This window comes from Lupinus angustifolius, unplaced genomic scaffold (genome assembly GCF_001865875.1).
Source record: "Lupinus angustifolius cultivar Tanjil unplaced genomic scaffold, LupAngTanjil_v1.0 Scaffold_126_1, whole genome shotgun sequence".
In the NCBI taxonomy this organism is placed as follows: Eukaryota; Viridiplantae; Streptophyta; class Magnoliopsida; order Fabales; family Fabaceae; genus Lupinus; species Lupinus angustifolius.
Genome location: NW_017725185.1, coordinates 304,022 through 320,046, shown reverse-complemented (window position 1 = coordinate 320,046; position 16,025 = coordinate 304,022). Strand labels below are relative to the sequence as shown.

General features: G+C 34.1%; 1 protein-coding gene across 1 annotated transcript; it reads right to left on the bottom strand.

Annotated features, from left to right (window-relative positions):
- Window positions 1-8,934: 8,934 nt before the first annotated feature.
- LOC109340003 lies at window positions 8,935-9,997 on the bottom strand. The gene is made up of 2 exons (XM_019577560.1): window positions 9,522-9,997; window positions 8,935-9,076 (listed from the first exon to the last, which is right to left on the bottom strand). Exons 1-2 carry the CDS (start codon window positions 9,995-9,997, stop codon window positions 8,935-8,937), a joined length of 618 nt encoding a protein of 205 aa, XP_019433105.1.
- Window positions 9,998-16,025: the final 6,028 nt, after the last annotated feature.

Below are 16,025 nucleotides of genomic sequence, written 5' to 3'. Positions count from 1 at the left end.
GGTCTTCATAAAAGGTTGTGTTTCTAGAAATGACTATAGAATGGGATTTGAGGCCATACAAGATATATCCTTTAGTGCCTTCTTGATAACCAAGAAAAATAGTCTTAATGGCCCTAGGCTGAAACTTGGTTCTATGAGATTAAAGGGTGGTGACATAGGCTAGTGAACCAAAGACTCTTAAATTGTCCAAAACAGGGAGAGTATGATATAAACACTCATAGGGGCTTTTGTGTTGCAACAAAGGAGTAGGGGTTCTGTTAATAAGAAAAACAAAGTGTTTAATGGAAAAGTTCCAAAATTTGGAAGGTGGGTGGCATTGAAAATAGAGTGTTCTTGCCACATTGAGGATATGTTGGTGTTTTCTCTCAACAACCCCATTTTTTTGGAGTTTCAACACAAGTTTTTTGATTAATGATACCCTTGGCAGCAAGATAGTCATGCATTAAAAACTCATCTCCACTATCACGTTTTAGGCATTTCAATTTGGTATTAAACTGAGTTTCTATAAAAGCAATGAAATTAATGAGGTGAAGTCTAGCCTCTGCCTTAGTTTTTAAAAGTAAAGCCCAAGTGAACCTAGTGTGATCATCTACAAGAGTTAGAAAGTATTTGTGGCCAAATAAAGAGGGAACAAAATATGGCCACCAATATCAGCATGTAATATATCAAAAGGTTGCATTGTAGTAGAAGTGCTATTAACAAAGGGTAGTCTCTTTTCTCTAGACATGTGACAAACATCACAAGGAGCAGAATCATGTTGAATAGGAATAAAAGGATATTGTTTATATAAAAAGACAAAGCAGAAGCAGAAATATGTCCTAGTCTTAAGTGTCATAAGTAATCAATAGCAGTGTTAGTGGTAGAGGAAGCAGAATTAGTCATCATAAATCTTGAGGCTACAAGGTTAAGCATGAATAATCCTTGATGAAGCCTAGCTAAACCAATCATCTTCTTGGTATGATTCTGCAATATTAAACATTGCTTCTGAGTAATAATCAAATGGTATTGTAAATCATGCAGTAATTTATTGACACATATAAGATTAACTTGAAATTCAGGAACAAGAAGAACATTTGTTAGAATGAGGGAGGTAGTGAGGTGCACTGTCCCAGAAATGCAGGTAGAGACCTTGTCTTCATTTGGCAAAGTGATAGACAAAGGTGCTATAGACTTATAGGTGAGTTTTTTTTTTTTTTTTTCAATATTGTGAGTTATGTGATCTATAGCACCTATGCCCAGCAGCCATTCTAAATTAGTGTTACTTGTTGTCATTGGAGGATTGGTGGTATTCACAACAGAGTTGATGGTGTGACCTATCTTCTTGAATTGTTGGAGGAGGTCAAGAATCCATTACACCTCTTCTTCAATGAAGGTCCTGTTTTTACCTTGGGTTGATTGAGGTTGTTGAAGGTCATGAGAATCATCACCTTCTTTATCCAGAGCGAATCCAGTGGTGTGATTAACCATTCTTGTTGACTTACCACTTTGATACCTAGGGAATACCCGTGTTTGAGAAAACAGGTCTCAATAACGTGATTTGTCCTTTCATAAAAGGCACAAAATCTATTTGGTTGATTCCTACTTGGTCTAGTTTGTCTAGTGTCTTTTCCTCTATAAGTGGAGCCCTCTGCCTCTAAAATTAGAAAATAATTGTGTTCTAGTAGACTTTGGCAGAGACTTGGATCTAGAGTTAATGTTCAAAATTCTTGTTTATGTTTCTAGTGTGGGGAGGGTATAGAGATTGAATTGTCTTTCTTGTTGGGCCAATAAGGCAAAAGTCTTGCTGATATTGGGAAGGAGGTCAAGTAACATAATTTGGGATCTTACATGAGTATATTGCTCATTTAACCCTTTTAGAAACCTAATGACATAGGTTTGTTCTCTATAGGTTCTAACACATTGAATCAATCCACAAGAACATGGTGTGATGCACTTACAGTTTGGGATATGCACACTCCTCAATTTCTTCCCATATACTTTTTAACTGGGTATAAATTTCAGAAATAGTAAGATTATTTTGGTTTAAATGATAAAAGTCTTCAAGTAACTCTGCAATTCGAAACATGTCTCCTTGGTAGAACCTTTCTTGAAGGTCTTTCCATACTTCTGCAGCTGAGTTCATCCATAGGATTGACTTCACTATTGATTCTTCCACTGAATGTTGTATCCATGATAAGATCATGGTATTGCATCTTTTCCATGGGTGATACATAGGGTCACCTGATGCAGGTTGAGGAAGGCTGGGATCAATGAAGCTTAGCTTATTCTTTGAATCAAGAACAAGCTTCATTGCTCTTGACCATGAATAGTAATTGGTTTCATTCAATAAGAGTGTGACTAGGATCAAGGCAGGGTTCTCATTCGAGTTGGGGAAGTAAAGGTTACAATATTGTTCCAGATTTAGATTGGCCATTTTTTGTGTGAAGTAGCAAGAAGGATAGGGAAGAAGGCAAGTGATTTTTTTTTCTTATAGAAGAAAAAGGAAGCAAAGAACCTTTAAGACGAATCAGAGCATCATATGCTCTAAAACCATCTTGGTTTCTTTAGTGCAGTGGAAAAGAAGGAACAAAGATTAAAGAAGAATAAAGATTCTCTTATTAAATCTTGTAGAAAAAAGAAGAAAATCACTTCATAGAATCAGTGAGTGCAAAAGAATAGAATGAATGAAAAGCTAAAAGAGGAAAGTTGTTAAATATCAGCTTAGACAACATGTCATAATAAGCATTGGACTTAACTAACATAAAATCCCCAAAGATAAACTAAAAACAGAAAAAGAAAAAGAGGTGGGCTGAAACATAAAAGAAGCTCATGAAGAGAAAAAGAAGAAGATGGAAGCCATGGTTCCTTGAGAGTAAAGGTACAGTTTTAACATCATAACCATCAGACTACCTTATGACTCCTTTTTTTAATTTATTATGGATGAGGCTTGAACCCCCAATCTCCTTCCCTTCATTCCTTAAATTTTTTATCCTAACCATCACACCTCTTATGACTCCCATAGAAAATAATTATGTGATTCGATTCTTGAACAAAACAATGTTAATGGCCTCAAATCATGTTAATGGAGTCATTGTCTAACATAAACAATGTGTTTTCAATGTTGATACAACAAAAGATACAACTAAGGCACCATCCTTAATATAGTCTACCATACTATATCTAGTATGCCTTTTTTGCCCTTCTATTTTTTTATTTTATTTTCTTATTTTTTACAACAAATAACTATATTGTTATTTTTGTAGTAAAATATTAATAATAATATTAATAATTAAACTTACAATCTTGACAGATTCGGGTTTTGTCTTCATTGATTAATATTTGAAAATTCAAATTAAAAGAGTGAAATTATTATATTCAAAGAACTAAAAATTGTAAAGTTCATAGCAAGATTCCAAGTTCTGATGTCCCTTAAAAGAAATCAAGTTCACAGATTTTAAATCTAACTTTTCTAATCTACAGGTTAGTAACTTACTATTCTCATTAATAATATAACCTTTATATTTTTTTGGGATATTTTAACCTCACAAGGAGTTGAAAAAAGAGGACCTTCTATTTGGAAGTAATATATTTAATATAATAAGAAGTATTAGACTTACACTTTCAATATATATTTACCATTTATAACTATATCTTTAGTTCTTAGGGTGAATGTTAAGCATAACCATTATTGAATCTGAAATGTAATCTTATTTAACTTGCAGGAGGATGTGGTAGTGGGGTTATGGAACAAAGATGAAGAATTTGACATGGAGAAAGGAGTTGTAGAGAGCAGAATGATGTTGGATGTTGAAGACTACCCTAGAACAAGACCAAATCCAGCCCATGATCCAAAATCTCCTGGAAAGCCTTAAGTTTATGTTCTACATGAAAACAAGGGCTTAAGTGCTTAATTAGTTACTATCTTTAGCTAGTCTAAAACTTCAACAAGTGTATCTAGATAATGGTTTGGATTGTGCTGGCTTTCTAAGTTGAAGAAGTGTTCTAATGTTAATCATGTCATTAAAGTATCTAATCCTTATATGATGAGATATGATCTTTCCTAATGATCAAGTTATTAGGTCAGCTTAAGTTTACATATTTTGCTGGATATTTTCAAATTAGATGTGATACTGATCTAAGTAGCAGTCAAATACAAGGGTCATAGTTCTTATCTCAAATGAATGTGAAACATGCTGATAGTTAGTGCTAGAGGAAAATTGAATAAATCAACATAATGTAAAGCTGAAACATTAAGTTCTGGAAATCGAGAGTTATATATATACATATATATATACACATATATATACATATATATATACATATATATATACACACATATATATATACATATATATATATATATCACCATTATTTTACATTCTTAACTATCTTAACTTTATATTTTGCAAAGATTGCGTATATGCTGGCAATCATATGATTAATTCAAGGGAGTTATCAAAGAAAGCTCTATTGTGCGCCAGTTGAAGAAAATTTCCCTATCATCTCTCAATAAACCTTCTTAACCTTCCTAATAATTGAACAAAAAAACATAGCACTATAATATCATGGCTAATGTAATTTCTCTTCTTAACCCTCTCAATGACCCAACTAGTAAATATTATATGTATGTAATGAGAATCCATAAGTCAATGTATCTCATTCTTAGTCAAGAGTCGTGACTCAGATTTGAATTCAAGGAATAAAGTGTAATATTTGTTGATAAAACCCCAGCTTCATAGATAGGCTATAGATGATCCTCTTTATGGTGTTTGGTATAGATGCAATACACTAGTTTTATCTTGGATCAACCATTAAGTAGGTTCTTCATTATTAGTTCAAAGTATTTTTGGCTTGTAATAGCTTTACAAGTGGGGAATTATAAGATGGTCAGATTGTTAGGGTGAATGGTTCAAGGTATGAAGTGAAAGAAATTGATTGTTCAAGTCTTACACACAACAAATTAAAAAAAGTTATAAGATGATTTGATAATTAGGGTGATGGTTTAAGGAATAATGATAGAAAGTGAGGGTTCGAGTTTCAACCACAACAAATACTAACATTTATTTCTATATAAAAAAATAGCTTTACAAGTATGGAATGACCTTAAAGAAATTTTTATCAATGTAATGTATTTTAAATTTGTCATTGCAAAAGGAATTGTGTAGGTATAAGCAAGGGAATATATCAATTAATGTTTAATTTATATATTTGAAAGAATTGGGTAGATTTAGACTAATTCCAGTGTGTACCTACTAAACACAATGTACATGTGACGTAGTTTCAATCGTTAAGTCTTATAGAAAATAATTATGTTATTTTTTTCTAGACAAATGTTAGTATTTGTTGTAGGTGAGACTCGAACCCTTAATTTCTTTCACTTCATTCCTTAACCCTTTCATCATATCTTGGTTTCTTTAGCAAAATAAAGATTCTCTTATTGAATTTTGCAGCAAAAAGAAGAAAATCACTTCATAGAATTAGTAAGTGCGAAAGAATAGAATGAATGAAAAGCTAAAAGAGGAAAGTTGTTAAAAACCAACTTAAACAACATGCCATAATAAGCATTGGGCTTAACTAACATAAAATCCCCAAAGATAAACTAAAAACAGAAAAAGAAAAAGAGGTGGGTTGAAATATAAAAGAAGCTCATGAAGAGAAAAAGAAGAAGATGGAAGCCATGGTTCCTTGAGCGTGAAGGTACAACTTTAACATCCTCCTCAAGGTGGGTAGTGCAAATCCGAGAGTCCCAACTCGGAAATGAAAAGCTTGAAAGTCTTAGGCGGAAGAGGCTTTGTAAAGGCATCGACGAGTTGATATGTAGAAGAAATTGGAAGAAGATGAACAATTCTTTGCTGAATTTTCTCTCGAACGACATGACAAACTATCTCGATATGTTTAGTGTGTTCATGAAACACACGATTGTGGGATAGATATATGGTAGAGCGATTGTCATAGTAAACTGAAGTGGATGTTGATGGTGAAAGATGCAGATCGTGAAAGAGGTAATGCATCCATTGTATTTCACATGTCAGGGTGCCCAATGCTCGATATTCAGCTTCAGATGAAGAACGACTAACAATATTTTGTTTCTTGGTCTTCCAAAAGATGATTAAAGAACCCATAAAAATGCATAAACTAGTGATTGATTTGCGGGTATCAAGGTAACTAGCCTATCCCAATCAGCAAAGGCAGATAGCTTCAAGGAAGAAGAAGAGGAGAAGAATAAGCCTTGAGATGGGGCAGTTTTAACATAGTGTAGGACATGTAAGGCAGTTGTGATGTGAGTAGAATGAGGTTGAGACATGTATAAGCTTAATTGTTGCATAACATATGAGATATCAGGTCTAGAAATGGTGAGATATATGAGTTTGCAAACAAGTCTTCTATATGAGGAAAGGTCTTGAAGAGGAGATCTTTGTTTCATTTGTAGTTTGATAGCAGGGTCAAAAGGAGTAGATGCTGGTTTGGAAGCCAATTTGCTCGATTCTTCTAACAAATAGAGTGTATATTTGCATTGGTTGAGATGGATGCCTTGTGAACACTTGAAATTTCAAGCCCAAGGAAGTAACGCAAGTGACCAAGATCCTTGATTTTGTAGGCATTGTCCAAAATAGTTTTGACAAAATTAATATTAGAGAGGTTATTACCAGTAAGGACAAGGTCATCTACATAGACCAGAATTGATGTGAATGAGTTGTTGGGACTTTGTAAAGAGTGCTTGGTCAACTGATGAGTGGTTAAAACCTAAAGAGATGAGTTTTGTAGAGAGAGTTGTGTGTCATTTGCAACTGGTCTGTTTGAGTCCATATATCGACTTATGGAGTTTGCATACTATAGTTGAGTTAGGAGGAAGAAGGCCAGGAGGGGGTTGCATATAGACATCTTCATGAAGTTCGCCATGGAGGAAGGCATTGTTGATCTTCAATTGCTCCAAGAACCAGGATTTTGCAGCTGCCAAGGCTATAATGACTCTGATGGTTATGATTTTAACCACATGGGAGAAGGTCTCAAAGTAGTCTACACCTTCCATTTGTGTGAACCCTTTGGCCACTAGTCTGGCTTTATATCTGTCCAGGGACCTATCTTACAGGTATTTGGTTTTATACACCCATCTACAACCAACAATGTATTTGTCATGTGGTGTAGGAACAATAGACCAGGTGTTGTTGAGTTTGAGTGCTTCCAGTTCCTGCTGCATTGCTTTATACCAGCAAGGGATGATGGATGCTTGCTTGTCGGACGTAGATTCCTTGGTAATAGAAACAGCAAGACAAAATTTCATGTATGAAGGAGAGCAATTAACATAATTTATATAAGAACTGATAGGATAAGGAGTACTTGTTGTAGGGATGTTATTGTTGGATCGAGATGATAGGAGACTACAATGGTAGTCTTAAAGATAGGAAAGGGGTTTTCTGACTCTAGTAGAATGTGTATGAGGATGGTGAGTATGGCTAAGATGAGGATGTTTAGTAAGGTTAGAGTGTTGCGTGGTGGTGGTTGGGTAGGGAATGATGGGCAGGTCAGAAAGGTTTAGTATGGGAAGGGTGTTGGGTTTGCATATGGGTGAGGGGGTATTGTCTGAGATTTGGTGGAAGGGGAATTGGTCTTCATAAAAGGTTGTGTTTCTAGAAATGACTATAGAATGGGATTTGAGGCCATACAAGATATATCCTTTAGTGCCTTCTTGATAACCAAGAAAAATAGTCTTAATGGCCCTAGGCTGAAACTTGGTTCTATGAGATTAAAGGGTGGTGACATAGGCTAGTGAACCAAAGACTCTTAAATTGTCCAAAACAGGGAGAGTATGATATAAACACTCATAGGGGCTTTTGTGTTGCAACAAAGGAGTAGGGGTTCTGTTAATAAGAAAAACAAAGTGTTTAATGGAAAAGTTCCAAAATTTGGAAGGTGGGTGGCATTGAAAATAGAGTGTTCTTGCCACATTGAGGATATGTTGGTGTTTTCTCTCAACAACCCCATTTTTTTGGAGTTTCAACACAAGTTTTTTGATTAATGATACCCTTGGCAGCAAGATAGTCATGCATTAAAAACTCATCTCCACTATCACGTTTTAGGCATTTCAATTTGGTATTAAACTGAGTTTCTATAAAAGCAATGAAATTAATGAGGTGAAGTCTAGCCTCTGCCTTAGTTTTTAAAAGTAAAGCCCAAGTGAACCTAGTGTGATCATCTACAAGAGTTAGAAAGTATTTGTGGCCAAATAAAGAGGGAACAAAATATGGCCACCAATATCAGCATGTAATATATCAAAAGGTTGCATTGTAGTAGAAGTGCTATTAACAAAGGGTAGTCTCTTTTCTCTAGACATGTGACAAACATCACAAGGAGCAGAATCATGTTGAATAGGAATAAAAGGATATTGTTTATATAAAAAGACAAAGCAGAAGCAGAAATATGTCCTAGTCTTAAGTGTCATAAGTAATCAATAGCAGTGTTAGTGGTAGAGGAAGCAGAATTAGTCATCATAAATCTTGAGGCTACAAGGTTAAGCATGAATAATCCTTGATGAAGCCTAGCTAAACCAATCATCTTCTTGGTATGATTCTGCAATATTAAACATTGCTTCTGAGTAATAATCAAATGGTATTGTAAATCATGCAGTAATTTATTGACACATATAAGATTAACTTGAAATTCAGGAACAAGAAGAACATTTGTTAGAATGAGGGAGGTAGTGAGGTGCACTGTCCCAGAAATGCAGGTAGAGACCTTGTCTTCATTTGGCAAAGTGATAGACAAAGGTGCTATAGACTTATAGGTGAGTTTTTTTTTTTTTTTTGCAATATTGTGAGTTATGTGATCTATAGCACCTATGCCCAGCAGCCATTCTAAATTAGTGTTACTTGTTGTCATTGGAGGATTGGTGGTATTCACAACAGAGTTGATGGTGTGACCTATCTTCTTGAATTGTTGGAGGAGGTCAAGAATCCATTACACCTCTTCTTCAATGAAGGTCCTGTTTTTACCTTGGGTTGATTGAGGTTGTTGAAGGTCATGAGAATCATCACCTTCTTTATCCAGAGCGAATCCAGTGGTGTGATTAACCATTCTTGTTGACTTACCACTTTGATACCTAGGGAATACCCGTGTTTGAGAAAACAGGTCTCAATAACGTGATTTGTCCTTTCATAAAAGGCACAAAATCTATTTGGTTGATTCCTACTTGGTCTAGTTTGTCTAGTGTCTTTTCCTCTATAAGTGGAGCCCTCTGCCTCTAAAATTAGAAAATAATTGTGTTCTAGTAGACTTTGGCAGAGACTTGGATCTAGAGTTAATGTTCAAAATTCTTGTTTATGTTTCTAGTGTGGGGAGGGTATAGAGATTGAATTGTCTTTCTTGTTGGGCCAATAAGGCAAAAGTCTTGCTGATATTGGGAAGGAGGTCAAGTAACATAATTTGGGATCTTACATGAGTATATTGCTCATTTAACCCTTTTAGAAACCTAATGACATAGGTTTGTTCTCTATAGGTTCTAACACATTGAATCAATCCACAAGAACATGGTGTGATGCACTTACAGTTTGGGATATGCACACTCCTCAATTTCTTCCCATATACTTTTTAACTGGGTATAAATTTCAGAAATAGTAAGATTATTTTGGTTTAAATGATAAAAGTCTTCAAGTAACTCTGCAATTCGAAACATGTCTCCTTGGTAGAACCTTTCTTGAAGGTCTTTCCATACTTCTGCAGCTGAGTTCATCCATAGGATTGACTTCACTATTGATTCTTCCACTGAATGTTGTATCCATGATAAGATCATGGTATTGCATCTTTTCCATGGGTGATACATAGGGTCACCTGATGCAGGTTGAGGAAGGCTGGGATCAATGAAGCTTAGCTTATTCTTTGAATCAAGAACAAGCTTCATTGCTCTTGACCATGAATAGTAATTGGTTTCATTCAATAAGAGTGTGACTAGGATCAAGGCAGGGTTCTCATTCGAGTTGGGGAAGTAAAGGTTACAATATTGTTCCAGATTTAGATTGGCCATTTTTTGTGTGAAGTAGCAAGAAGGATAGGGAAGAAGGCAAGTGATTTTTTTTTCTTATAGAAGAAAAAGGAAGCAAAGAACCTTTAAGACGAATCAGAGCATCATATGCTCTAAAACCATCTTGGTTTCTTTAGTGCAGTGGAAAAGAAGGAACAAAGATTAAAGAAGAATAAAGATTCTCTTATTAAATCTTGTAGAAAAAAGAAGAAAATCACTTCATAGAATCAGTGAGTGCAAAAGAATAGAATGAATGAAAAGCTAAAAGAGGAAAGTTGTTAAATATCAGCTTAGACAACATGTCATAATAAGCATTGGACTTAACTAACATAAAATCCCCAAAGATAAACTAAAAACAGAAAAAGAAAAAGAGGTGGGCTGAAACATAAAAGAAGCTCATGAAGAGAAAAAGAAGAAGATGGAAGCCATGGTTCCTTGAGAGTAAAGGTACAGTTTTAACATCATAACCATCAGACTACCTTATGACTCCTTTTTTTAATTTATTATGGATGAGGCTTGAACCCCCAATCTCCTTCCCTTCATTCCTTAAATTTTTTATCCTAACCATCACACCTCTTATGACTCCCATAGAAAATAATTATGTGATTCGATTCTTGAACAAAACAATGTTAATGGCCTCAAATCATGTTAATGGAGTCATTGTCTAACATAAACAATGTGTTTTCAATGTTGATACAACAAAAGATACAACTAAGGCACCATCCTTAATATAGTCTACCATACTATATCTAGTATGCCTTTTTTGCCCTTCTATTTTTTTATTTTATTTTCTTATTTTTTACAACAAATAACTATATTGTTATTTTTGTAGTAAAATATTAATAATAATATTAATAATTAAACTTACAATAAAATAGTAATTTCAGTAATATGTATTTTATTAATATTCAAATAATAATACAAATACATTTTTGTTTAAATAATAGTTTTCTTTATCCTTTACATTTTCATAGTAAATAATAATTGAAATTCTGAGAAATAAATTTTTATATTACATTTAACTAGCTTTTAATCAAAACTTAAATATTAAATAATAAAATATAATAAGGACTAATCAAAACTTAAATATTAAATAATAAAATATAACAAGGATTAAAAGGATGATAATCATATCTTCAACTCTTTTAAGTTGAGACATTGTAGCATATATATGGATACTACTTGACTTTCTTGAAGTAGATAGACATGTGATAATAAATGATTGACCTTATTTTAAACTTTATAACAAAAACCTGTAAGGATTGGAGAAATATACGTGATGAATATCGTATTTTCTTTCTCCTCAAGTTTAGATCTGGTAGTGAATATTGGCCGCTCTTTCACTTTCTTGATAAGGAGTTGATAGATAATGATGAGACATTTTTCTTCTCTCTTAATCTTTAAATAAACAAAAATCATCCCAACCAACAAAACATTTTTTACTCTAGATCTATATCGTCTTGATTGTCCTATTGTGCCTTTAGTGATATATAAGAGCAAGATAAAATATTGTCACAGATAAAAATAAAAATAAATGTTATTTTATTTTAATAATTAAATTTTTAATAAAATAAATTAAGTGTATAATTTGGTCCATGCAATTAGAGAGTGTACCATTTATTGCGGAAAGATGAAGTTTTTTTTTGTACGCAAATTGTATTAAAAGCAACACAAAGGGTGCTAACCTAATTCAAGACAAAGAAGTTGATCTTTTTAGAAGTTAATATACTACAAGTTTTTGGATCATTACACCAATTTGCAAACACAAGAGAAGTTTGGGCAACTTTAGAGAGAAACCACAACCAAGACCTAGCTTAGATCAAATTATTCCTCATAATCCAAATGGACCAAACCACGGCAAACCACAACATCCTACATAAACTTTCCCTTTTTACATTAGGTCTAAGAGCATCATGCATTACTAAGAATTCCCCAATCGAATTTGGAGGTTGAAAAGAGACTTGTAACCAAGAGTAAAATCTTCTTCACGCAACAGAAGCAAAATCACAAGAAATAAACAAATGCTAAATGGATTCCACATGGTTCAAACAAATAACACATTTAATGTCATCAATCCTCTAAATAATGTTCCTTTTAAATAGTTCTACCTTTGTAAGAATTCTCTGTCTAATTAGCTTCCAAATAAAACAGCAGATTTTTTAGGGAACACAATTAATTCAACAAATTTTTAAGGAGTTACCTAAAAGAGAAGGATTTTGATCCACTTGACTGAGATAAGCGGATTTGACAGTATATCCCCTAGATACATCAAAACTCTAGCTCTAGCTATCTGCTACAACCCTCTTGTAGGACTTATTTTGAATCAAGTCATACAAGTTCACAATGGTATTCATCTCTCTATCAAGCAGATCCCTACGCGAAACCACCTCTCACTTCCACACATCATCACACCAATCACCACATTTTGCAACATATGCCTCTTTATTCAAAGCTAAAGTGAAAAGTCTAGGGAAGGTCTCTTTAAAACTCTAATTTCCCATCCAAATATCTAACCAAAAACGAGTTTAAGACCCATCACCAATGACCTCCAAGTGTTCTCACCAAACCAACCATCCATAAAGTCAACTGAAGAACCAACATTACACAAATCCTTCCACCATCTAGAAGAATTAGCCGAAAATGAGAAATATATGGTATTCTCATACTTTGAGTTAACCACCTTAACCCAAAGCGCCTCCTTATCCTGACGTCTATGCCATTTCCATTTCCCCAGCAAAGCATCATTGAAACCAACCAAGTCTCTAACCCCCAATCCACCAAGAGATTTAGGTTTAAAAACCTCCGCTCAAGAAACTCAAGCAATACCTTTACCACCTCTTATGTTATCCTAGAAAAACGCCTTTACAAATTCACAAGTTTTGTTAAGACCTTCTTAGGAGCCTTATACAAATAAAGTAAGTAAGTAGGAATATTAACAAGCACTGAATTTAAAAGAATTACCCTCCCACCAAGAAAATATGCTTATGTTTCCACGAAGCAAGAATTTTAGTAACCACAATAATAGTGCTTTGCCAAGTCTCAAGTATTCTAGGATTAGCCCTCACCGACACCCCTAAGTAGAGAAAGTGAAGAGTACCAGTTTTGCATGCCAAGAAAATAGTCCCATATGCCAAGAAATATTTAGACACCTCAGTACCAAATAAAGAGCTCATTTGGTATTTCACTTTCACACCCCGAGATTAATTCAAAGCACTTCAGAATATATTTGATGCACCGCAAGTTTGACATAGTTGGCTAGCACACCAAAAATGTATCATCCGCAAACTGAAGATCACACACTTCCACCCTCTGCCTACCAATTTTGTACCCGTCGAGTATCCCTAACCTTCTAGCATTTCGGACTAAACTAACAAAGCCCTATGCAACCAAAAGGAAAAGAAAAGGAGCCATGTGATCTCCTTGTCTAATACCCTTCAAAATAGAGAACTGGTCAGAAGGGATACCAATGACCAACATAGACATAAAAGTATAACAAAGACAAGCATTAATCAACCTTCTCCACTTATCAGAAAAACCAAATCTGGATAACATATAATCCAAAAATCACCAATCAACAGAGTTATAAGCTTTCTAAAAATTCTCCTTCAGTAGAAGACACCCATCTTTATTCCTCATAGACGAGTGAATTGTTTTACTAACCACCACAGTTGCATCAAAAATATACATGTCTTGGATAAAAGCGGATTGAGAAGAACTAGTAATAAAACCCATCACCCCTTTCAGCCTACTTGCCATAATCTTGCCAAAATCTTGTATAGCGAGCCAAATAGAGATATTGGTCGGAAATCTTGGATCTTAGTAGGGCAATTGTTATTATGGATCAAAGCTATGAAGGAAACATTTAGACCCCTAGGAAGCTTTCTGGAACGCTGAAATTCCCCCACAAAAAGGATAATATATTTTTTAATCGTATCCCCAAAAGTCTGAAAAAAATTTGAAATTAAAACCACCAAGGTCGGGGCTCTTATCACCAACATAACTCCATATTTCCAATTTGACCTCCTCCCCCGAAAAGGGTAAGTCCAGAGAATTCCTTTGAGAATCGGAAATCATATTAAACACAACACCAACAAGGATGGGCTTTGGCGAATGCACTTGCGTAAACAAATTCTTGAAATCATTCAAGACACCACTTCTAATTTGATTTTCCTCTTCACACCACACTCAGTCTATCCACACTCCATAGATCTGATTTCTCCTTCTTCTATTATTTATACAAGCATGAAATAATCTTTTATTAGCATTCCCCACATTTAACCACTTCTCCTGAGACTTTTGTCTCCAAAGACTATCCCTCCAATTTGTTGTTTTCTACCACTCAGCAGTTAGATTCTTCTTTTATGCAACTTGGACATCATATAGATAAATAGATTCACCAATCAAGTCAAGAGCTTGGATGTCTCTGGATAACACACCCAAAGTTGTATCAATACAACCAAAAGTCTCTTTATTCTAAGTTTTGATAGCTTTTTTAGAATCTTCAACTTTTCTTTAATTACAAAAACCCTACAACCCACAACAGTTGAGTTCTCCCACTTATTTATCATCAGGTTCTCAAAAGTATGATGCTGCAACCAACAATTATTGAACCTAATACATTCTATGGTCCGTAATCAACTCCTAAGCTCAAAACTTAGGTTCGAAGGCTAAGTTTTCCAAATTTTACATAAGAAAACTAGTTTTCTACATTTTAACCGTAAAAAACATAGTAGCAATTACGAATCATTTGGGAGATGTCATAATTGTATTTGATTGATTCCTAAGTCGTGAAATCGATAATCTGTTGAGAATCGGGTCACGATAATAATGATTGATTATCCAAATACTTTTAGTCCTATTGTGAAAATGATTATTATTAGAGTCATTCTTACCTTAGCATGCATACAGGGTTAGCAATTACACTAATTAGATGTCTATATCTAGCCTTTCTACATGGTTATTTGCTTGAGGAAGTATATATCAAACCCCTCCTGGTTCGGATCTTAGTGAATCTTCTCTAGTATGCTAATTATGAAAGTCTCTCACTATGGTTTAAAGTAAAATAGTACGTAGTGGAATGTCAAGCTCATAATTGTTCTTCTAAAACTAAGTTATAGTCAATCAAAAGCAGATTACTCTTTGTTCACCAAGTTTAATCATGCAAGTTTTATTGCTATTATAGTGAATGTGAATGACTTAGTTTTCACTTGCAGTGATTTTAATGAGATTACACACATCAAAAAACTCATTGGAAATGATTTTAATGATAACACACATAAAAAAAAGTACGTTATAAAAAATTTAGCACTAAGGATCTAGGGATACTAAAATAATTCCTAGGTATGGAGGTTCCAAGTTCCAAGGAAGGGATAAATCTTTCTCAATGGAAGTATATTCTTGATCTACTTCAGGATTCAAATTTGTTGAGTGTCAAACCTTGTTCTACTCATATATAGTAATACTAAGTTACATAGTAAGTCAGACTCTACTTATCATGATTCTACCTTCTATAGAAGATGCTTGGGAGGTTGATCTAATTGACACATACAAGGCCATACATATTTTTTGCAGTGAGTTATTTGAGTCAATTCTTTTCCTCTCCTACCATTAATCATTATTATGCAACCAATAGAATCCTCAAATATCTCAATCTCTCTCGTGAAAAGGTTTATTCTATTGTGCTCATTCTTCAACAAGTTTTAAGGGATTTAATAATTTTGATTGGGGTTCATATCTTGATACAAGAAGATCAACTATTAGCTTTTATTTTTTCATTTTGGACATGTAAGTACAAATACTTTATCGAGAGAGAAATCTGGTTCTATGTATTCTCTCAGTGATTATTATAGCAATTTGGTTTAGGGATGGTAAAAAACCCAACCCGTGGATACTTGTAGAAATACTCGCAACGGGTACCCGCAATAATAGCTTATGGATGGGAGTGAGTTTTGTGATACTCGCCCCGCAGGAAGCCGCAAATTTATATATTTAGTTTTTAGTTAAATTTATATATATATATATATATATATAT